The sequence below is a fragment of the Danio aesculapii genome, chromosome 7 (assembly GCF_903798145.1).
Source record: "Danio aesculapii chromosome 7, fDanAes4.1, whole genome shotgun sequence".
NCBI classification, from domain to species: Eukaryota; Metazoa; Chordata; class Actinopteri; order Cypriniformes; family Danionidae; genus Danio; species Danio aesculapii.
This window is the reverse complement of record NC_079441.1, coordinates 5,398,660-5,422,920: the sequence shown is the minus strand read 5'-3', so window position 1 is coordinate 5,422,920 and position 24,261 is coordinate 5,398,660. Positions and strand designations below refer to the sequence as shown.

Below are 24,261 nucleotides of genomic sequence, written 5' to 3'. Positions count from 1 at the left end.
CCTGCTCTCATCTACAGTGCAGTCAAGGAGGGGCGCACTCAAACGAGCCTATTGCTTCGCTGAGTGATGCAATCTCAGCTTGCATCATAAAGACTGCATCCAGATACTATTGGCCCTTTCTGTTGAGCGCGTGACCAATCATAGGGGTGTAAGAAAGAACTCGCTAGACAAGGCTCAGAAAGTGAGCGGGATATTTACGTTTGTTTATTAACTATAAATGCTCATGTTGTTCTGTGCATGTACTTGAGTTTTTAAAGGTACAGTTTATATATATCTGACTGTTTGTATTAAAGAAAAAACATCCACACACACTCACTCACTCACACACTACGGACAATTTTAGCCTACCCAATTCACCTGTACCGCATGTGTTTGGACTGTAGGGGAAACCGGAGCACCCGGAGAAACTCACGCAAACACAATGAGAACATGCAAACTCCACACAGAAATGCCAACTGACCCAGCCAAGGCTTGAACCAGTGACCTTCTTGCTGTGAGGTGACAGCACTACCTACTGCGCCACCACGTCGCTAGTATATATAAATATATTTTTAGGGAGCATGTCAGTAATTTTCTACAGATGGCATATGATTATTGTAACCGAACCGAATCGTGAGACCAGTGTAGGCTCACACTTCCAAACAAGAACTGCCAGTGACACTTAGGGCCTACTCACACTATGCTATCCGAACCGTGCCCAGGCCCATTTACCGGATCGTTTGAGAAGTGTGAGTGCTCTGAATCGGGCTCAAGCACAGTTCAGTTGGCCGGCCCTGGCCCAATTGGAAGAGGTGTGCCTGAGCACGGTTCACTTTTCACGCGCTTTCGCCTGAGTCCGAAACTGAAGACGTGACTTTTAAGGGACTGTTTTAAATGGATTTATTAATCAATCTTACTGTTTAATGAACGCAAACTGTCGTAGATTATTAAAGACGCAAACCCCTCACTGTACGACAACTGCACCATAGCAAACCTCCTAATTCCTGCAGCACGAGGACTTAGAACTGTAAAATATGGGAGAATCCCGGGAAAAACGGGAGGGTTGACAGGTATGGTTTGAAATTAAATATTGTCTGGTTTGGTCTTGAAATTTAGCAAGCACTGTTGTCGCAAAGCAAGAAGGTCACTGGTTCGAATCACCGTGCCACCCTAATCCTTTATTATTATTATATTAAATTATACACTTATCTAAAAAAACACACATTTAAAACACACACGCATATCTCAAATTTATTTTAGTTATATTAGTACAATTTCCATTATCATTCATTCGGTCATTTTCTTTTCTGCCTTTATTAATTTGGGGTCGCCACAGCGGAATGAACCGCCAACTTATCCAGCATATGTTTTTTACGCAGCAGATGCCTTTCCAGCTGCAACCCATCACTGGGAAACATCCATACACACTCATTCACACACACACACTCATACACAACGGTCAATTTTAGCATACCCAATTGCACAATTGCCATTATCATACATTTATATTATCATTATTATGATAAAAAGAAAAAACAGCGTAGTCTATTTTTGATTCATGTAGACATGCTCATGAGCTGCTCTGTTTTACTCTGGTAAACAGGTTTTGCTGACATTGTTATTATTTGTTTTCCCTCATTTGGATAAAAGCATCTACTGAACAAAATGAAAGCATCTATGAATAAATCTGCTGTTTGGTTCATCTGATACTATGACTGGATAATCTGATGTGGTCAACCGTAATTCTCACATTTCCAGTCTTTTGTGACAGGAAAGAAAAACCAGCTCATATTTCCAGCTGCTGGTAAACTTTATTTCTTTATTTCCTTGAGAAATAACATCTCTATGAAAAGACAAAATAACATTACAAATGCATTATAATTAAAGTAGTTAACATTGTTTCTATCTTATATTTTTAACAGTCATTGTTTAAGTAAGCTGTTGGGTCAGTTTAATGTAATTTAGGTTAAAACAAAATCAAAGTTACTTCAATTATTTTTTTTTTACTCTTTTTAACAAAATATTTACATGTTTTACTAATATAATTGAGAATTCATTCATTCATTCATTCTCTTATCGGCTTAGTCCCTTTAATTACCAGGGGTCGATACACGGGAAATGAACCGCCAACTTATCCAGGATATGTTTTACGCAGCAGATGCACTTCCAGCTGCAACCCATCACTGGGAGACACCCATACACACTCATTCACACACATACACTACGGACAATTTAGCTTACCCAATTTACCTAGACCGCATGTCTTTGGACTTGTGGGGGAAACCGGAGCAACCCACCCGGAGAAAACCCACGCCAACACGGGGAGACTACTGCAAATATTAAATTTTTATTCTAGTATTGTAAACTAAACATAAAACCACACACTAGCATGTAGCCTAATCTCATTCTAATCAGATATATGGCCATACGACGACATGTAAAAATATATAGCTTCATTTATTTGCTGTCTATAAAATTACATTTGCTTTCACATCTCTATGAAAAGGAAAAGAAATAACATTCCAAATGCATTGGAAATGGAAAATAAAAAAACAAATGATATAAATATACACTCACCGGCCACTTTATTAGGTACACCTTACTAGTACAGGGTTGGACCCCTTTTGCCTTCAGAACTGCCTTAATCCTGCGTGGCATAGATTCAGCAAGGTACTGGAAATATTCCTCAGAGATTTTGCTCCATATTGACATGATAGCATCACACAGTTGCTGCAGATTTGTCGGCTGCACGTCCATGATGTGAATCTCCCGTTCCACCACATACCAATGGTACTCTATTGGATTGAGAACTGGTGACTGTGGAGGCCATTTGAGTACAGTGAACTCATTGTCATGTTCAAGAAACCAATCTAAGATGATTCACGCTTTATAATGTGGTGTGTTATCCTGCTGGAAGTAGCCATGAGAAGATGGGTACGCTGAGGTCATAAAGGGACGGACATGGTCAGCAACAATACTCAGGTAGGCTGTGGTGTTGACACGATACTCATTTGGTACTAATGGGCCCAAAGTGTGCCAAGAAAACATTCCCCACACCATTACACCACCACCACCAGCCTGAACCGTTGATACAAGGCAGGATGGATCCATGCTTTCATGTTGTTGATGTCAAATTCTGACCCGACCATCTGAATGTGGCAGCAGAAATGGAGACTCATCAGACCAGGCAACGTTTCTCCAATCTTCTGTTGTCCAGTTTTGGTGAGCCTGTGTGAATTGTAGCCTCAGTTTCCTGTTCTTAGCTGACAGGAGTGGCACCCGGTGTGTGGTGTGTTCTTCTGCTGCTGTAGCCCATCCGCCTCAAGGTTGGGCGTGTAGTGTGTTCAGAGATGCTCTAATTTGAGTTACTGTTGCCTTTCTATCAGTCTGACCATTCTCCTCTGACCTCTGGCATCAACAAGGCATTTGCACCCACAGAACTTCTCTTTTTCAGATCATTCTCTGTAAACCCTAGAGATGGCTGTGCGTGAAAATCCCAGTCGATCAGCAGTTTCTGAAATACTCATACCAGCCCGTCCTGCACCAACAACCATGCCACATTCAAAGTTACTTAAATCACCTTTCTTCCACATTTTAATGCATTCTGATTCAATGGACAACAGTGATTTGTTTTGTAGCCAAACGAAAAAAAAAATGCTTAAGGGGGCTAATAATAAATGACCATTTATTAATTTACCCATTAAGTTGTACTTTATCAACATCAACCCCAACTCTACACCTACCCCTCACAGTAATGTAAAAATCTTGTTATACAGTGTCACCATTTATGCTATATTGATGAGTATCCACAGCTGTATCCCTTCTAGACTTTACCCCAAAATAACACTTTTCGGAACGGCTTCTATTGTTGCCATGCGGTTACTAAGACATACAGGGTAGCTTTTAGAATGTTACTATTATGAGTGAGAATGGTTGCCATGGTGTTCATCTATAGTTCATCTAGAGTCATGTACAGTAGATCTAAAGCTGTTTTCAGAGCTTTGCAGAGGACGTCTCTATTATTATTCTGTTTCTGATTATCATCAGCCATATGCTCACGAACATTGACGCATTTGTTTTACTTTCTTGAATGTTTGATCTATTCTGGATGTTTTATTATTAGTGTTACTCAAACCTATTTTTTTTACATCTGTTCCTTTATTGTGTAAAGCAGTTTGAGAACTGAGTTTTAAAGGCACTAAATTATTGCCCAGCAGGCACGAGACATCATAAAACGTTAATATTAGGTTAGATTTAGGTTGTGATGTCAGTGTATAAGGAGAAAGTTATTTTGATGTCCATTAACGATGTCAAATGATGTTGATATCTGGTTGATTTTAGGTTGTGTTGGAAAGTGACCAAAATCAACGTCGAGCCAACATTTTAAACCAATGACATATTGACGTCAAATACTGACATTTATTTGTTAGGTATAGCAACTCAAATCCAACGTCTGATAGACGTCATAGTGGTATCGTCCACACAATGTCAAGCTGTAACATCATTAGACGTTGATATTTGGTTGATTTTAGGTTGGACGTTGACGTATCTATGCGATGATTATTGTCTCAAAAGTATTTGCGGATGCACACTCTATCATCCACGCTCTCCATCAATGTTGCATATGCATTTTTACATCCACAAACGAATGGCTTTCAACCCGAAAAGTGTGAATTTAAGATTTGCAGAAACATAAACATGTTAGCGAAAACAAATATAATGTTTTGCATTCACGCATCTCAATTTATGTGTGCGAAAAGGAAGTTTTGCATTTGCGGACCAGGTTTCGGCTTCTGCCGGCTTCGTTTGAATTTTGAGACTTTCTTTTCATGGTTTTTCAGCTTTTCGGGACGCAAACACAAACAACTTTACATGAAAAAGCCACAATGTTCGTATTTAATGTGTACACATCTATCTACTGATTTGAGTAATATACATTCCTGCGTTACTACACTTGTGTCTGAAAAAGTCTGATTTAAATAAATGTAAAAACAGAGATGTGTTTGTGAATACACATGCTCTGTTTTGTGTACGCGAATCATAATTTGCAAGTGTGGATCAGTTGACGCTCAGTTGGATTATGAGACTGATTTCACGTAGTTTTCTTAGCAAATCCACACGCATGCAACTTTCGATCCACAAAAAATGTCTCAATGCAATTTAGCCAGTAACCACTTGAATCTCAGCATTACAGAGCTAGTGTATAAAGACAGCGCATTGATCAGTATCTTAGATAAAAAAATTTAATAACTTCCATTTCAGAAAATGTCTAATTCAAAATAGTTGTTGTTGCCCGAAAGCCATTTTGAAAGGGAAACAATATTTTCTTTACCTTTTATAGATGATATCTGGTCAACAAATAATACGTTTTTACTCCCAAATAAGCTAAAAGAAATTCATTTCAAAATATTACACAGGTACTGTCCCTACAATAAATGTATTAATAAATCTAAAAAAAGACGTTTCACCACAATGTTCTTTTTGTAACACTGAGCCTCAAAGTCTTTTACACCTATTTTGTACTTATAAATTTTCGGATGATTTTTGGAAACAGGTTTCAGGGTGGATTTTCGATTTATTTTACAAAATAATCGACTTTAACAAATGCATGATTCTTTTTTTCAATTGTAAAACTGGCTAGGATCATAGACTGTAAAATATATGGACGTAGCATCCGTGACGTCACCCATAGGTTTCTGAAGAGCGCAAAAGAAGCTACTAGTAGGCGCGGCCAACCGTCGCCATTTTGTTCGCGCGTCATCGCACCCACGGCGGGATACCAAACAAGGGCAAAGAGGCGGAGAGTGGAGCTACAGACACGTGCTGGCACTTTGCTTAGACCTGGCAGACAGACTTTACTTTGGGAGAAACGCTTGATACTTTATTACCTGCGACTCGCTTGTGTTCTGACCACATGTGCTTGGCTGTACACTACTATATCAATAAAGTGTTTAGACTTTTAAAAACACTGTAAAACATTGAGCCACTAAGCAGTGTACTTATGACGTTTTTCTACAGGAGGTAAACGCGAATTACTTCCAAACACTTCAGATATAGTCTGTGTTAGTAAATGCAAGACTATTGATGAACTCCAGCATAACACTGTATGATAACGCTTCAGATGACTGTTGTAGAGCCTACAGCTAATCAATCTGTCACATTATGGAGTGCTTTACGGGTCTAAAGAAAAATATTAATGATAAATGATCTTAAATAAAACACACACATTTATAGAGATGATATACAAGTATATAACTTTACTCACATGGGAAACGAGGCCACATGAATGGTTTGTGAGCACAATTAAATGCACACAGCATCCCATATCATCTGATAATTGTAAGAAATAAGTCCAAAAGGCAGCTGACTGTGTAAAGCCACACAAAACAAAACAAAAATACGATGAATATGCCGAGATCAGTGGCTAATCTGCCGGATTCAGCTGAGGTGAAGTGACGGCGACCAGCGAGACCTAGCTGTCACTCAAGTGGCCACGCCCTTAATTATGCAAACTTAATATAACCTAACATAAAGGAAATGGATGAGTTATAAAAAAATTCACCCCTCTCACAGTTGTCATGGAGGGTAATAATAGCTATATGAACCAAAATCGTTCTTTGTACCAGGCTGTAAACACCTTTTCTTCTGCTGTAAAGTTGGCCATTCTAACAGTGGGCTCAATTGCAATTTGCTCTATTATGGAGCCAGGACTAGCTGAATTTTGATGAATTGCAGTTTCAGTTACTTCCGTATTGGCTTCCCGAGGGAGAGCGGGAGGTTGCCGCTTGGCTATGATACGCTCGATAATGCTTTGAAGTTGTTCATTTTTCTTGGGAAGTTTCACATGCACAGGGCAAAAGTCATGTCTGTTACTCCCTCCTTTCATTTTTTCTGTAAAGATTTTAAAATATTTTAGAATTATTTTACCTCAATAACAAGAAGGCTATAAAAACCTCTCTTATAATGAAAAAAATTATATATACAATCTAATAATTTAAATATGATGGATCCCCCCATATATAGTTGAAGTCAGAATTATTAGCCCCCCTATTTATCTGTTCAATGTAGAGCAGATTTTCTCAGCACATTTGTAATCATAATAGTTTTTAATAACTCATCTCTAATAACTGATTTATTTTATCTTTGCCATGATGACAGTAAATAATATTAGACTAGATATTGTTCAAGACACTTCTATACAGCTTAAAGTGACATTTAAAGGCTTAACTAGGTTAATTAGGTTAACTAGGCAGGTTAGGGTAATTAGGCAAGTTATTGTGTAATGATGATTTGTTCTGTAGACCAGGGGTCCCCAAACTGTTTAGCCCGTGACCCCCAAAATTACAATGCCAGTGACTCGTGACCCCCAATATCGTCTGAGGTGGTTATAAATATATAAACCTTGAACATAACGGTGCACACATACCCGTAGGCCCAAGACTATTCATAACTTAATTTTGAAGAACGCCACTCGGGGACCATCCTTCATGTTCAGTTGTGGCCTGTATTTAATTTTCATGTACAAAAGTGCCGTAAAGGTGTCAGAAAGTTTAACCTGGTGCCATAAAATCAACATGATGTGTCTTTAATATAACAATCACCCCAGGGGTCACAAAAAAACGGTTGTTTTTTTTAATATCGTCACCTTGGAATTATAAAGTTCTCTCTGCGTTCTGAATGATTTCGAGATATTGAGCTTCAAAGTTTTTGCATTCCATATAGCAAACATTATGTGTGTAACATTTGTTTTTTAAATAAAAAGTCTTAAAATTTAAACAACTTATAAAAAACATCCCATAATCTAAATAAGTAATCATTTAATAAGAATATGTGAATAACTCAGTTTTGACAAAAATGTCAGAGAGTAGAGGTGGGCGATATGACCTAACGGTATTTTTCATCTTTTGAACAGTGACGGTATAATATCATGGTATTACTTTCAATAGCAAAATAATCTACATCTCAAGGAAGAACAGACAAAAGAAAGTCTCACTTCTATCACTCTTTAAAAGTTTTGGTTTGGGTCATTGTAAATGCTCAGTCTCGTTATGAGCTGATCTTCATTTCTCTGTGTTGGTGGAATAAAGCAGGCGAGTCAGCCGCACCAATTTATGAGCAGACAGAGCAGGATTCTCGCGATGACCACCAGCGCAATTCCGCTCTTTGTTATGAGCCGTAGTTTCAGTGTAAACTTAGTAAAGGCGAGTTTCTTTGGCGATGATGTGTACAGTATTAGACTTTATATTTAGCGGACATTTGCGCTGAACACGCGGTGAATGCAACGCATCGAGATTCGGGCACCTTCTCCGAAAACACTCGATTGATCTCAGCTGGCGGATCAACATTTACCTCATGTCATGATCGCTGTCATCTGCGCCATTATTATTATTATAACTTTAGGTGAGGTTTGCAAACCTGTGCACTTTTCACTCTTCAGCAGTTTGCATTTCCTGCAGTAACAAAAGCTCCCTGTCATCTGACAGCGGGAAGCGTTGAGTGACTGACAGCTAATATGAACCAATACAGCAGCAGGGTAGAGCAATTCAGCAAGTTTTTAGAGAAAATCAAATCAGATTGCACTACAACCATTATATTCAGACACACAAATGCTCCCAAATATATTATGAGGGCGCATAGATTACATTTCAGGTGCTCATGCGACCAAAATGGTTGCAATTTCGAGTCCTGTAGTATAAGGACATGTATTCAGACCACAACTGAACGTTTGAAGAAAATTGAATGCATTATTATTTAGAATTAGCTATTATTGAGGTAAATGCAGCCGTTCAAGGCGCATAATTGATTTATTACGGTATTGACGGTATTAGAAAATCCATGTCGTGGCGCAATGTCACACCGGTGATGACTATGACACCGGTGTACCGCCCACCCCTATCAGAGAGAACCTTATAATTCTAAGGTGACAATATAACTATTAACTACTTTTTTCTTCTTCTGTAGGTTATGGATAAAATATTAATAATATATGGTAATTCTAATAGCTTAATAAAATGAATTAGATTTTTGGAAATCATCAAGCAACCCCCTCCTCATTGTCCTGCGACCCCCTGAGAGGTCCCGACCCCCACTTTGGGAACTACTGCTGTAGACTATCTGAAAAAAATAGCTTAAAGGGCTAAATATATTTGACCTTAAAATTGTACTTTCTCCAGAAGAAAAAATATTATCAGACATACTGTGAAAATTTCCTGAATCTGTTAAAGGTCATTTGGGAAATATAAAAAAAAGAAAAGAAAATTCGAAGGGGGGCAAATAACTCTGACTTTAACTGTGTATAATGTAGTATTTTTTTTTTTAATGTATGTTCTGCATCACTAAGTTTTGTATAACTGTTACATTTGTTATCATATAATCCTGAATGCTTGTCAGTTATATGCTTCAATAAAAAAGAAAAAAAAAAGAGACAGCGCATTTAGGCTACGTCCACACTCAGGCGGCGGAAGGGTGACTATTGATGTACACATTGTCTGTTCATTTTTCTCATGCAGGAAGCCAACAGCCTGCAGAATGAAGAAATGGGGCTTGTTGAAAAGAGTATGTCCTGTCTAAACGAACGTCTAATAATAATGCAAAATTCACACAGAAACACCAACTGACCCAGCCGGGACTCGAACCAGCGACCTTCTTGCTGTGAGGCCACAGAGCTAACCACTGAGCCACCATGTCGCCCTATAAATTATTATTATTAAACTCAGGCATGAGTTTTAAGGTCTCCAGTAGTTTGAGATATGTTTCTTATCCTCCCCCTACTCCTGTTTTTCTCTCCCTTTATTTCTGTGCAGTGACTTTGTCCTTGTGGGATCAAGTATCCCAGCACACACAGAGCACTGTTAACAACAATGAGGCCTGAGAGAGAGAGAGAGAGAGTGTGTGTGTGTGTTTAAAAGCGGCTTGTCAGAAGAATAGCGCTTGTGTTTGGGCTGAGGGTGAGAATGAAGGTGGACAGCGAGACAGAGCACTAGTTAAAGATGAACAAGAGATATTTCAGACTTACCTTTTCTCACAAATTGTGTGTGAAGAATCTCCATGAAATGCTGAGATGACACAGGTGTGTGTGTGTGTGTGTGTGTGGGGCACTTGAATGAATTGCTGTCTCTGTGCCGCTTCAAAATCCACCTTTCCACACTGCAAAAAAAGCTTTTCTTATATAGTTTTTGTCTTGTTTCTAATCAATATATCTAAAAATTCACAATTAAAGTTAAACAAAAAATTGTACACTACCTGACAAAAGTCTTGTTGTCCATCTCAGTTGTAAGAGCAACAAATAATAACTCGATTTTTAGTTGAACATTTGGAAAAGTGGCAGATTTTTCTGATGAATCATGAGTTGAACCTCATCCCAATCGTCAAAAATACTGCAGAAGACCTACTGGAACCCGCATGGAGCCAAGATTCTCATAGAAATCAGTCAAGTTTGGTGAAGAAAAAATCATGGTTTGGGGTTACATTCAGTATGGGGGCGTGCGAGAGATCTGCAGAGTGGATGGCAAAATCAACAGCCTGAGGTATCAAGACATTTGTGCTGCCCATTACATTACAAACCACAGGAGAGGGCAAATTCTTCAGCAGGATAGCGCTCCTTCTCATACTTCAGCCTCCACATCAAAGTTCCTGAAAGCAAAGAAGGGCAAGGTGCTCCAGGATTGGCCAGCCCTATCACCAGACATGAACATTATTGAGCATGTTTGGGGTAAGATGAAGGAGGTGATTTCTATTTAGAACCATTGAATATCCCATGACAAACACTGAAAAAACTGATTCAAAGATGATTCCTTGTTTTTTTTTTCATTTGGTGGTTGTAAACAATTTATTTGGGCTGATTTTAAACAAACAAATTAAGTTGAACCTTACTAAATTTAATTTGTTTGTTTAAACTCAACCCATATACAATGTTTGCAACAGTTTTGCAGAAATATTTTTTTTCAGTGAAGGAGGTTTACAGTCTTTATAAATGCACAGCTAAAAATGCTTTTCTGACTTTGAGACAAAAATATTGTATTGTATTTTCAGAAATAATAATCAAAATTTAGTATGTTTTTCTTAAAACAAGCTACAGGGATATGCGAAACAAACTTATTTCAAAGTGAAAACAAGATTCTTTTGCCTACCACATTTTAATGTCTAGTTGTTTTTATTTACCCTGTGAAACACTTATCTTCACTGTATAAAAATATTCGGAAATTAGCAGTTTTCTGTATTTTGCTATTCATGTTTTTATTTTTTCCTGTTTATTTTTGTATATTGAATTAGTGAATGAGACCCAATATCAGGATAATACTGTTCTACAAAATTACTTTATGTTGTCCCAACATAGGCAGCACGGTGGCGCAGTGGGTAGCACGTTCGCCTTACAGCAAGAAGGTCGTTGGTTCGAGCCTTGGCTGGTTCACGTGGGTTTCCTCTGGATGAATTGGGTAAGCTAAATTGTCCGTAGTGTATGTGTGTGAATGAGTGTGTATAGATGTTTCCCAGAGATGGGTTGCAGCTGAAAAGGCATCCGCTGCATAAAACATATGCTAGATTAGTTGGCGGTTCATTCTGCTGTGGCAGAATGGGACTAATAAAGGGACTAAGCCGAAAAGAAAATGAATGAATGAATGTCCCAACATAAATCGATTAAGTTAACTTTCAAGAGTTCACACTTAGATATGCTTGGCGTTAATAGCAGGTTTGGGATGCTGTCCCTGGAGAGAACCCTGAGCTTGGAGATAATTGAGCCCAAGGGTCTCGCCTGGTCAATAAGCATATAAAGGGGGTCCGAGATCAGGTAGGTCTCGAGAACTCCCCTTAGAAAAGGGAGGAAAAAGAGGAGATGGGGTGGAAGAGGGGGGGATTCTAATCGTTTTTACAAAACGAAGTAAATTGAACAAGAAACAAGTCATCACAAAACAAAAATGAAAAAATTGTTCATTCAAATTTCATTTTAAATAAGTTTGAACAATAGCAAAAGCTTAGGTTTTTCGGACAACTTAATTGTTTTATGCTCAATTCACTTAAATTTGTAAGAACTCATAATCTAACTCAAATCCTTCCTGTTTTCCCAACAGTAGGGTTGTCACAATACTAGAATTCAGTACCAATCGATACTGAAATTTCGTCCATTTCCTGCTAACATTTGAGCGATGCTGAGCATGTTCTTAAACAGCACTGATTTGTCATTGTGTTCATGTGATCAACAGAAATAACTGTTCAGTTCACCAAACTGACCACTGTTCACGGACTGTAAACACAGATACAGAGACACTGGAGCATTTTAAAGCTGTGAAGATCAGCTGGTTTGTCTATAAGCTGACATATGAGCGATGCGCTGATGAATCGAGCACACTCAACAGCACTCAAATGTTAGCGGGAAATGAACAAGAAAAAATTACACAGGCAGAAGCCAAAGATATATACACTTGATATCACATTCGGACCCTGAACATGCGTCAATAGCGCCGCCACATTTGTACAGGGCTCCCAGGACACAAGTCATTCAACCGCACTAGTCAAGACTAAAGCCAATGTGAAGATGCTGGACTTTAGCGCCGTCTACGGGTGTAGTAACGAGCAAACAAAGAAAACAAAACTCAATGGCAGATCATTGGTAAGATTTCGTTTTTTACTATTTTGTATGTTACGAACTTTTGTGCTCAACAAGTAACGTTATTGATGATAATACAGTCTCTTACTGCACTGACCATAAGGCAAAGTAGCTTTTGTTGAATAAAATAAGCAAACAATGTAAATGAAATATGACAACAAGACGCTGCAGTGCCAGAAACTTGTATTATTTTAGCCTAAGCTAACGAGTCTTTCATAATGAAGATTCATTCACAAACGAATCGCTCCCTCTTTTAAAATGAGAAGTGAAAGCCGGAGACGGTGTGTGTTTCAGGACACGGATTAGATCAAATTTAACAGGGAGGGAGCATAATACTTTTATATACGCACAAACACGTGCTCTTTGTCTGGAAAGCTGTGCAATCACTCATCCATCGATGTAGAAAAGTGATATCAAATGACAATTTTCATACTTTAAAAGAAATATTAGCATACTGACCACCAGGAAACTCCCGATCATAGATATATGTATATATGTGTATATATTTCTGACTCTGGATGGCCAGTCCTCCACTGCAGCTTGGTCCCACATCCATTTCAAAGGAGCACTACCCTGTACTAAAATGGTGGCTCTATTGATGTGTTCCTTCCAATAGACAACAACAGGGTAGGCGGCATCTAATGTAAATATCTATGTGCAGAAGCCTACACTGGGAAAATTCAGACTTCCACATAATTGATTCATGTTGTCCCAACACAAATCGATTATGTTAATTTAACACATTTAACTAGATTGAACATAAAACAATTAAGTTGTCCCAAAAATCTCAAGAATACTGTTGTTTCAGCTCATTTTAAATAAGTAGTTTGAACAAGCATTCAAACTACAAATCATTTTTTGAGTGTAGCGACAATGATACTGGGTAAAAGATGACACAATTTAAATCTGTGTGTGAACTACCCCTTTAAATGATTTTCAACACATTCCTGCACTACACAGGGCAACATCAATCTGCATTCACTATCACAGCATGATCTGTACCAGCCACATACTCGCACACAGTACAGCACAACCGCAGATTAATTCCTATTGCATCAATAAAATTTTTTACGTCGCTCCTAAATGAGATGGGCTAGAGATGAAAATAGGAAAATCTAGATTAAATGAGCATGCAGCCAATCTCTATAATGGAGGCCGCTCTGGTGTCGGCCACAACTCACATCCAGCCTGAGACCATTCAGACCGGCTTATCTATGAAAACAGCCCACACATCATCCACTTTAGCCGCACACACACACTGGAAATAATCCTCTCAACTCAGGTTGATTTCAGCAATGGGTCTCGAAGTACCACAAAGCTATGTTGAATGGATTGGGTGCTCTTTGACACAATAGAGCAGTTCATAATGTGAAAACAAATCGCTTCAGGCCAGAGTTTTTTTTTTTTTTGCTCTGCAGATAAGGAAATTATTTTTCGCGGTCTATAAGTAACTGCGATCCTGTTTGTATTGACCTTTCTGGAGAGGATCCTCCCAATTCAATTAGGCCATCGGATTGAGATGGACTTCATCTGATGGATGTTTATCTACTGACCTGAGCAAAGTACATCAAGATTCAATTTCAGACGCTCATTATTAATGTGATCTTATCAATAAAGCTGAGCATGTCGGTATGTATTTGCACGGGTCAGATGAAGGTCTGTCTGTAATAAAAATACATTTAATCAAGGAGGAAGATTATTATTTATATGTGCACTCAAAGAGAGAGTTCACCCACAAATTAAAATGTCTTCACTGTTTACACAAGTAAACTAAATTAGTGTATGTGTGAATGAGGGTGTATGGATGTTTCCTAGTACTGGGTTGCAGCTGGAAGGGCATTCGATACATAAAACATATGCTGGTTAAGTTGTCGGTTCATTCCGCTGTGGTGACTCCCGATGAATAAAGGGACTAACCCGAAGGGAAACGAATTAATGAATGTTTACACAAGTGTTATATGACTTCCAAAGTATTTATTTTTCCTACTATGCACTGTAAGTCAGCGGTTACAGGTTTTCAGCTTTCTTTAGAAGATCGTATTTTGTGTTTAATGGAAAAAAAATTCAAGAAAAGTATTTGTACGCTAAAAGAAGTCAATTTAAAATGAATTATTTAAAATAAATCAACAATACGTCACAATAACAAATGTTTTTGTTTTTTTAACTCACTAAATTTACTAAAGTTAAGCAGGTGTCAGCTATTTTTTTTAGCTGACAAAGATTAACACAATATTATTAGTCAGTTTGACTAAAGAAATGTTAATTTGGATTCATATAAAAATTAAGTTAGAAAGTATTGTTTTACTGTATATAAAAACAAACACTATAGGAGTCAGTGTTTGCAGGTTTCCAACAATTTTAACACAAGAAAAAACTCATCAAAGGTTTGCAACAAGTAATGGTTGAGTAAATGTTGACAGAATTTTCATTTTTCGGTGAACCATCCCTTAAATCTGTACGTCATCAAAAACAGCTAAAAAGGAGAATAGGTTACTTGTCAATCTTAAACTGTTTCTACATTACGTAATACAAATAATTTAGATAATGTATCAATCCTGGAGAGCAATTCTTAAATCCTAGCTAATGAGCTAGAAGAAATACAAGTAGCTAGTCGTCTCAATAGCTGTATAACCAAAACAAAAGTGACTATTAGTGAATTTAATGTTAAAGATGTTTTTTTCAAAAAACCTTACAGAGCTTAATCAGCAATAAGCAAGAATTAAATACCTGAAAACACTTTCACCCAAGACGAGTTGAGAGATAAGGAATCGCTGGACTTCACCATACTCTTAGTTCATCCTAAAGCTCCCCCTACTGGAGACAAATGAGACATGACCGAAAACAAAACCACAGATGCAGTAGAGTTTGAGCTGTTTTATTCTGGGCGTTTCGGTTTATCTTTTAATCCTCTGTGTTTAAAATGCAAGTGAAGATATCTGGAGACCATTTAGGAGACAGATATGATCACAATGGGCCGATCTGAACGGTCAGTGAAATACATTTACCCAGATATAACATTAGGATTGATAATAAATGACAATTAACATCTGAATTTCGCCAAAAGAAACTAGATCCTTGATAAACAAGGCCTGCCTGAGGACGAAGGTTTTATGACATTCTTCCTCCATTCAAAACTTCCATAACTTTCCCAAACACATCTTTAAAAGAACCAGACACCCTCTACCTTTAATTTAAGGGAGAAGATAACGCTAAAATTGCCCAAAATGCGTAATTTATTTACCCTTTTTCCCCCGCTGATAAACGGTAAAACGTTGACAGCCAATCAGAGTCACGTCAGCGGTAAAGGGCGCGAATATTTGAATTAGAAGAAGCCATAACGGCTGCGCTATAGTTATCGTCCATATATAGTTATGTTTTATTATGTAAACAGACATAATTTCTTCAAAACACCTAGGATATGGAGTCATGTAAACTTTCTGACAGACACTGGCCACCTTCCTAACACATTGAGGGTGAGTAAATGATTTTCCAATAGTGAGTTATCACTTAAAATGATCGAATTTTTTATATAACGACATTCAAAATACAAAGAGATAGAGGGCGTTTTACTGCAGTGACATTCAGGGTTTAATTTAACGCATCTGTCTCGTATGTCACTGGATTTTGCTGTCGGTTTGAAAGCAAACCTGGTTCTTGTTTAGCTTTCAGGCTATCAGAAGCCATTCAGGTCAGTGCAACACATACACTTTGCCATATTCTTTGCCATTTCATCAAGTTCATTTACTGGCTTTGGTTGACAATTTGGCACAATACTTTCCAATTAAAAGACAAAATAATAATAATGAATTTGCCTCTGAACACCACAATTACAATGATACAGGGTGAAACATGATGACAACACAAAATACAGACACAAAACTTTCTGTGTAGAGACTATTTAGCTGTTCTCACAGTTTCAAATGAAGAAGACACTGGACAGCAGTAGTGCTTTTTGGGGTCTTTAAACAGTACAGACCAAATGAAGCGATGGGGCCTTCTCACATATTAATGTCTGCAGAATAAACACAACATGCATCTTCACAAGCACTCATTAGCGTCAACAAACACACATTATAATGCATCTTTTATCATGTTGGAAGGTTTTTAAGGCACAGAGAGGGGTAAAGTTGGGCTTAGCATACAGAAGTCAGCATGAAATGACTCACATGAGTGTGACCTGATTTAACAATAAAAATGTAAGGTAAGACTTGATTTTATTAATCAAAATGGTTGAAGGTTTGCTAATGTGCATGTGCGTATTAACTACTTTAAGATTTTAGCAAGACTGCATTACCCTACCCTACGGAAACTGGCCTAAAAATATGCCCAAATATTTTTTTGCAGCTTAGATGAAATCTTCTAAAAAAGAAAACTGTTTCAGATATTTTTAGGCACAAAATGCATTGAAAAATTATCCATAATAAGAACAGGAACATAAATATATAGGATTGATTCAATTCCATGCTGACTTCAAACTATGTAATGAATATTGGAGGAGGAAAAAGCATCTGACATTCAAAGTAGACTTTTTTGACTGGACAACAAGATTAAAACCCCATTATTGCAAGTCCATCCCATTACAGAGTGGATGTAAGACACAAATGCAGTTCAAGCTAGCAGTGTGGGCTTTAGACAAAAAAAAAACAGCATATTCATGGGAGAACAAGAGATATTATAATTATTAACTCCCTTCACAGACTGAAAGCTACATTTGGGGTGGCTTGAAACAAGAAGAGAGAGGGATGAGAGGAAAGAAAGAGAAAAAGCAGGACATTGAGAGCATTTATAAGTCGCTCTCTCCGTAGAGGGCGCTGGAGAAGGAGATGTAATCCAGGGCTCCAAGGACTCCTTCGGGGCCGACGTACTTGGTCATGCGGCTGATGCAGTACTCGGCCTGCTCGGGGGGCAGTTCACGGCGGAGCTCCTCCACGGTGATGTAGGGCTGAAAGACGAGACACAATTTCATAACAACTCTCTAATTGAAGAAACATTTATAAAAATAAGTACATTCTTAGTAATCTGTGCATAAAACAGAACTTTTCAATCCCAAAAATCTCAACCAGATTCACAAATGCTTGACTGTAGTGTTGGTAACCTAGCAATCTACAGCAAACAGCGCAAAGCATAACTGACGTTAAGCCGCAACAAAGTCCCTTTAAGGTAAGTCTTTTCACTTGGCGGCCATCTTTAAAATGCCTCTCGGGCAGTCTCTTTGAATGGGAAAACATCAAATTCTCCAAAAATGCTTGCCATATTACGATTAAATTTTATATTAGGAATCACCAATAAAATTAAACAACAACTATCTTTTTAGTTTTATTTCTAAATATTCGAATCACACAAAATCTGCAGAAACTCATGGCTGCGTCCAAAACCGCCTACTACTTAGTAAGTACTGCATTTGAATTTAAACGTACTACTCGGCCATTAGAAAAGTATGTTCTATACAGTATGAATGGGAGAAGTATGAATGGAATTCGGACGTACTACATCCGCCATTTTGTCATGGTCACGTGACATATCTGCATCAGTTGCGTCACTTTGCTCCTATTCATGAATTCGCTAGCGAGGCATCATGGAATAGAGCAGTGTGCATGGGATGCGCTCTCCAGAATCTTGCCGGAAGTAGTAAGTCATCCGGGTACTTCTCAGATACTGATTTTCATATTCTATGAATTCGGACATAGTACTCGGCTCGCATACTGATTTTAGCGTACTGTATAGTATGGAAGTATGCAGTTTTGGACGCAGCTCATGTCTGGTCCGAGCGCCTCCCCCGGAGAATCGTCAGTTTATATCGATTGATGATTGGCTCATTTACTAGAAGGCGGGACTACATTCGCTACATTGACTATTACACTTTTCTTCATTCAAAACTATGAGCAACATGTCTTGTGTATTCTAGTCTTTGGCCACAATCACAATGCACTTTTTGTCGCATAGATTTCCTAATATGGTGTACCGGAAACGAAAGCTTATTCGACAGGTTTTGGCATGTCGCTGTGTTGTAAAGTTCAAGCTTGTTATACTCTAACCTGCAAAATGGCATCGCTTGAGACCACTAGAAGATGTGACCTCTCTGTACAGAAATATAAAATATGGAGCAATCTCCTTTTCGCAGCACCGTACAATGAGTTTCGCATCCTCAAACTCAAGTGTGACCATGGCTTTACATGCTCTCAATGATCGCTACGTTAAATTTTATTCAGCAAATGCTTTTCCATCTCCAATTTTTCACATAAAAAGATTTTTATTCTAAATTTGGTATTTTTCCTATTTACTATACAAAATTGTAACAGACCTGATTTGATAGTTAACCTTTTAAGTCCCCTCTTTTTGAACACTGACAAGAAAATTACATGTTCAGCTTAATTGATTGGCAATCTTCAACACTTTGGTGCATAGATTTAAGGTTGGTCTCATTTAAAAAAAATTGTCAGACTGTAGTGTAAGTGAAAAAAGTAAAAAAATTAAATATAACAAAAGTTATGCATCTTTAGGTTTATGAAAACAATAAAAAAATTTATTAAAAAGCAAAGCTATCCCACAGCATATTCCACATTTGAAGTTGATATCTCAGAAGATTAGCTTTCTCTTTAGTATTTTGTTTGGCTGCAGTACCAATCATCACCACTAGATGACCTTTAGTTTCCTTTGATGACTATATAGGCCCACTCCCCCACTTCTATTTCCGTTTGTTTTGAGGAATATGCACCATACTTATTTATACTTTTGACAATATTTATAAAGTGGACATCAAATTATAAAGTAGTATGGACAGTTTGGTGGCATTTCACTTGAATTAAGCTCTAAAAAATCTTTAAAATGTGGATTGCTGTACCAAAGTAATGCTTTACCACTCTGAGTATCCTTGTCACAACTTAATGAAAAACTGGTGGTGGATGAGGAGATTCCCCCAGAAAAAGTGAAAAGTGATTTGACTGCCCAGAAAAGTGCTATATAAATGTAAGGAGTTATTATTATTATTAAGTGTTGCCTTTTAAGTTATTTAAAGTAACTATTAAACAATAATTGTTCATTCAAAAATAGTTTTGGTTTTCTGCTGAGTGCAATTTTCAGTCCTGGAACCCCTTAAAAAAAAGTGAATTAAAATTGAGTCTAATCATTTTGCCTCCCAAAAAAGAAGTGTTGCTTAGCAGGTTAATTTTTTTCATACCAACTAAAATTTGGAAAATTTGAACACTTAAATTTTACTTCAGGACAGCTGTATAAACAATTTGCACAAAAATTCGTTCTGCTTGTATTTTATTTGACTATTTTGTTCTGAAACTGTCACTAAAACATGCGCAAATGTTTTGGTCTCACCTTGTCGGAGGCAAGGATCTTGAAGGAGGCCATGACTTGTTCAGCAGTGTCGGTTTCGGCAGTCTCGCGGGTCATGAAGTCGATGAAGGCCTGGAAGGTCACCACACCTGTGTTGTTGGGGTCCACCAGGGTCATAATGCGGGCGAACTCCACCTCACCCTGTCAGGACACAACCAGACCAAACAGCCAATGAGGTTAAAGAGTCGTGTTCGCTTTGCTGGTCTACAGAAAACATCTTGTAATGATGTAATGGTGAACTGCCAGATTGTTGAAAATCTATTCAAATGTGTGGCCATTCAAATCAGTTGAGTTTAGGGCTGCAAGTAAGGATTATTTTGTTAATTGATTAATCAGCTGTTTTTTTTTTGATTAATCAGATAAAAATGAAATGTTTTTTTTTTAATTAGACATTTAGCTTTTTTATAAATGTGTAAAACCGTAAAACAGGGTATTATTTATGTATAAAAGTATTTATTTAAAAATGCAAAAGCCACACATCGAGTTTAATGATCTTTAATTCTGACATTTTTAACCCTAAATAAAAAAACAATTTTGTTTATGAACAGTAAAACTTTTCTAAAAATACAAAATACCAATAACAAAAAAGCTCAATTTAGTGCTCTTATTTGTACTCTATTATACTCACATTATGAAAATCGCATAAACATGCAGACAATTAGATATTAAGCAGAAGAATCTGTTGAAATATTAAAATGATAAATAAACAACAAATGTTTCTTTTTTAAACAGAGGTAGAAATCAACATTTTGGTGACCCGTCGCTTTAAATTCAAATGAGAGGGTGACCTTTTTAAAAGAGGGTGGAGCTACAAATGCATGAGTGTAACAAGACTAACGTCCTTTGCTAATGAGGGAGAGATGGTCACTAGTGCTTGGGGCTTTCCCCCCCTCTGATGACATGTAAGAGAGAATGTCAATCACAGTGTTTCTGCAGATTGTTTTTATTAAGTGTGATTATAAACAAACAGAATTTATCATTTTTTACTATTTTAAGCTGGTTATATTCACACACTGATGCCACACAACTGTATTTAAACCCCTTATAAAAGTGATTTGTGAATAGTAGGTGGCCTTTAAATGCATCGTTGTTGAAATACTGTTATCAAAAAAAAAAACTATTGAACAATATGTGCATATATTTTGGTGAGAATGAATGCTTTTGTCACCATGCGTTTTTAGCAGCGATATAAAAAATACACACACCTTTTATAAGTGGGTGTGGCTTTACACAAGTGAGCGGGGCTTAAATATCACTCACCAGATCGTAACCCATAGAGATCAGACAGGCACGGAAGTCGTCGGGGTCCATCATGCCATTTCTCTTCTGCAAGTGAAAAACAACAGTGAAGCCACATAACACACATACGCGTTAATCTCCGAGTCTGGCTGTGTGTTGTCTCACTGGCCATGTTTCCATCCAAAGATGCAAATTAAATTTATGTGCAAAACTGAAAACTCGCAAAATCGCCACTTCCTGATGAATTGGTGCCGAATATCAAATGAAAAATGGAAGTTGCTGCGTTAGGAGAAGACCTTTTTTTGTATATCATAAACGCTTTTTTTGTAAATCAAACGCTACTTGAAAACTACCGACCGGTATCCCTGCTTCCATTCATGGCCAAGATTTTGGAGAAAGTAGTGTTCAATCAAGTCCTGGACTTTCTTACTCAAAACAACCTCATGAACAACAAGCAATCTGGCTTTAAGAAAGGCCACTCAACTGAGACTGCCCTGCTCTCGGTCGTGGAGGATCTCAGACTGGCTAAAGCAGACTCTAAATCATCTGTCCTCATCTTGCTGGATTTATCAGCTGCTTTTGACACTGTAAACCACCAGATCCTGCTATCTACGTTTGAGTCACTGGGCGTCGCAGGCACTGTTATTCAATGGTTCAGTTCTTACCTCTCGGTGAGGTCATTCAGGGTGTCGTGGAGGGGAGAGGTGTCCAACCTACAGCATCTAAACACTGGGGTACCTCAGGGCTCTGTGCTTGGGCCACTTCTCTTGTCTATCTACACGGCATCTTTAGGAACAGTCATCCAGAAACATGGATTTTCCTACCACTGCTATGCTGATGATACCCTGCTATACCTCTCTTTTCACCCTGACGATCCCTTGGTTCCAGCTTGCATTTCAGCCTGCCTGTCAGACATTTCACACGGGATGAAAGATCATCATCTTCAGCTTAACCTCGCGAAAACGGAAATGCTTGAAGTTTCTGCCAACCCGACTCTTCACCATAACTTTTCAATCCAGATGGACGGAGCAACCATCACTGCATCCAAAATGGTAAAAAGCCTTGGAGTAACGATTGATGACCAACTAAACTTCTCTGAGCACATTTCTAGAACTGCTCGATCTTGCAGATTCGCACTCTATAACATCAGAAAGGTCCGACCCTTCCTATCTGAACATGCAGCTCAACTTATTGTTCAAGCTCTTGTTCTCTCCAAACTGGACTATTGTAACTGGAAGCCGGGCTTCCAGCTAGTTCTATCAAACCTCTTCAGCTGCTTCAGAACGCAGCAGCACGAGTGGTCTTTGATGAACCCAAAAGAGCATGTGTCACTCCGCTACTCACCCGTTTGCACTGGCTGCCAGTTGCTGCTCGCATCAAATTCAAAGCTCTGATGTTTGCTTACAAAGCGACCTCTGGCTTTGCTCCTTCGTATCTGCTCTCACTTCTGCAGATATATGTGCCCTCCAGAAACTTGCGTTCTGTGAATGAACGTCGCCTCATGGTTCCATCCCGAAGAGGGAAGAAATCACTTTCCCGAACTCTCGCATTCAATCTGCCCAGTTGGTGGAATGAACTCCCTAACTACATCAGAACAGCAGAGTCACTTGCTGTCTTCAAGAAACGACTAAAAACTCAACTGTTTAGTCTCCACTTTCCTTCCTAATCTTAACTGTCTCTCTGGCTATACCTCTAACTGTACTCTCTCTCTCCCAAAAAAAAAAAAAACATTACTAATGCTCAGCTTCTTAGACTTTACACACCTGAAACTTGTCTATAGCACTTGTTCACTGCTGCTCTTATAGTTGTGTAAATTGCTTCCTTGTCCTCATTTGTAAGTCGCTTTGGATAAAAGCGTCTGCTAAATGACTAAATGTAAATGTATATAATAGCTTACTTGTGTCTTTGAATACAAAGACGTATCATATCATAGTTATATCCTTTTAGAATCATCTCCGCTCGCACATCTTGGAAGATTTCCACGTTCTGCTGATGTTTTCTATCAAGGATGGTCGTCACTTTTTTCTCATATACAACATTTAAAAATGTTCGGACATCATTGTCCACCTAAACTTACCTGTCATTTTCCACCATTTTTGTTTCTACATGATCTGATGAAGCAAAATTGCATGACTATATTTGATCTGCATGCTCGAATTTATTTGGTAAATCAGTTACCATCATAGTTTATGCAATTTTTTTTATCAGATCCTACTCAGTTGCGTGCTTCATTCTTTAATGAGCGTTTTCTAAATGTATGCCCATCTGGGCATTGCCATCCAGGGATTTTTTCTTTGATATTATAAAATGTGCATAAAAAAAGGCAGATGGAAACGCAGCTACTGACCCTGTCGAAGTGGTTGAAGGAGGCTCTGAACTCGTTGAGCTGCTCCTGGCTGATGCCCTTAGCGTCGCGGGTCAGGATCTGGTTCTCCACCTCGTTGATTGTGCGAGCGATGGTGGTGAGCAGCTGCTCCCAGCCGACACGGACGTGCTGGAGAAGGCAATTCAATTTAGGTTTATTTGTATAACACTTTACAAAATGTAATTGTATAGCAGCTTTATAAACGGTGCATGTTATTGCATTACCATCAAATCTAGAAAAGTTAAGCTGATTAGTTACCATAACTTTATTAGTTACTAATAACTTTAATTAACTAGTCGCTAATAGCTTTAACAGCTAAAGTTATTATAAACATAGTCAACCTGCAGTTATATAGTATAAAGGTGATGTCCATATGTAGATGTTCAATGAAGTGCATTTGTGTATTAAGCATGTGTGTTGTCCTCGAAGTACATTACCGATCAGTGATTTATTTGAAAACAGATTGTGTGTGTGTGTGTGTGTGTGTGTGTGTGTGTGTGTGTGTGTGTGTGTGTGTGTGTGTGTGTGTGTGTGTGTGTGTGTGTGTGTGTGTGTGTGTGTGTGTGACATCGGGACACAAATGTGCAAAATGAAATGGGTATGACACAGGTATTACAAAGCGATGGTGAATTATAAGGACATTTCTGATTCCCAATTTCTCAAAAAGCTTATAAATCTATATTTATATTATTATAAAAGCTGAATTTGTTTTTTCCAGAAAATAAAATTG

At 38.1% G+C, this 24,261-nt stretch overlaps 1 protein-coding gene across 1 annotated transcript in view; it reads right to left on the bottom strand.

Moving 5' to 3' along the window:
- Positions 1-15,442: 15,442 nt before the first annotated feature.
- The window catches only part of actn3b (actinin alpha 3b), an 82,808-nt gene continuing 73,989 nt past the window's right edge, over positions 15,443-24,261 (bottom strand). Inside the window, exons 18-21 of the mRNA XM_056460966.1 lie at positions 23,514-23,660; positions 21,188-21,253; positions 19,910-20,068; positions 15,443-17,525 (exon numbers count right to left, since the gene is read on the bottom strand). Coding sequence (XP_056316941.1) covers positions 17,367-17,525; positions 19,910-20,068; positions 21,188-21,253; positions 23,514-23,660 — 531 coding nt within the window. The 3' untranslated portion in view covers positions 15,443-17,366. The remainder of the gene's footprint in view (positions 17,526-19,909; positions 20,069-21,187; positions 21,254-23,513; positions 23,661-24,261) is intronic.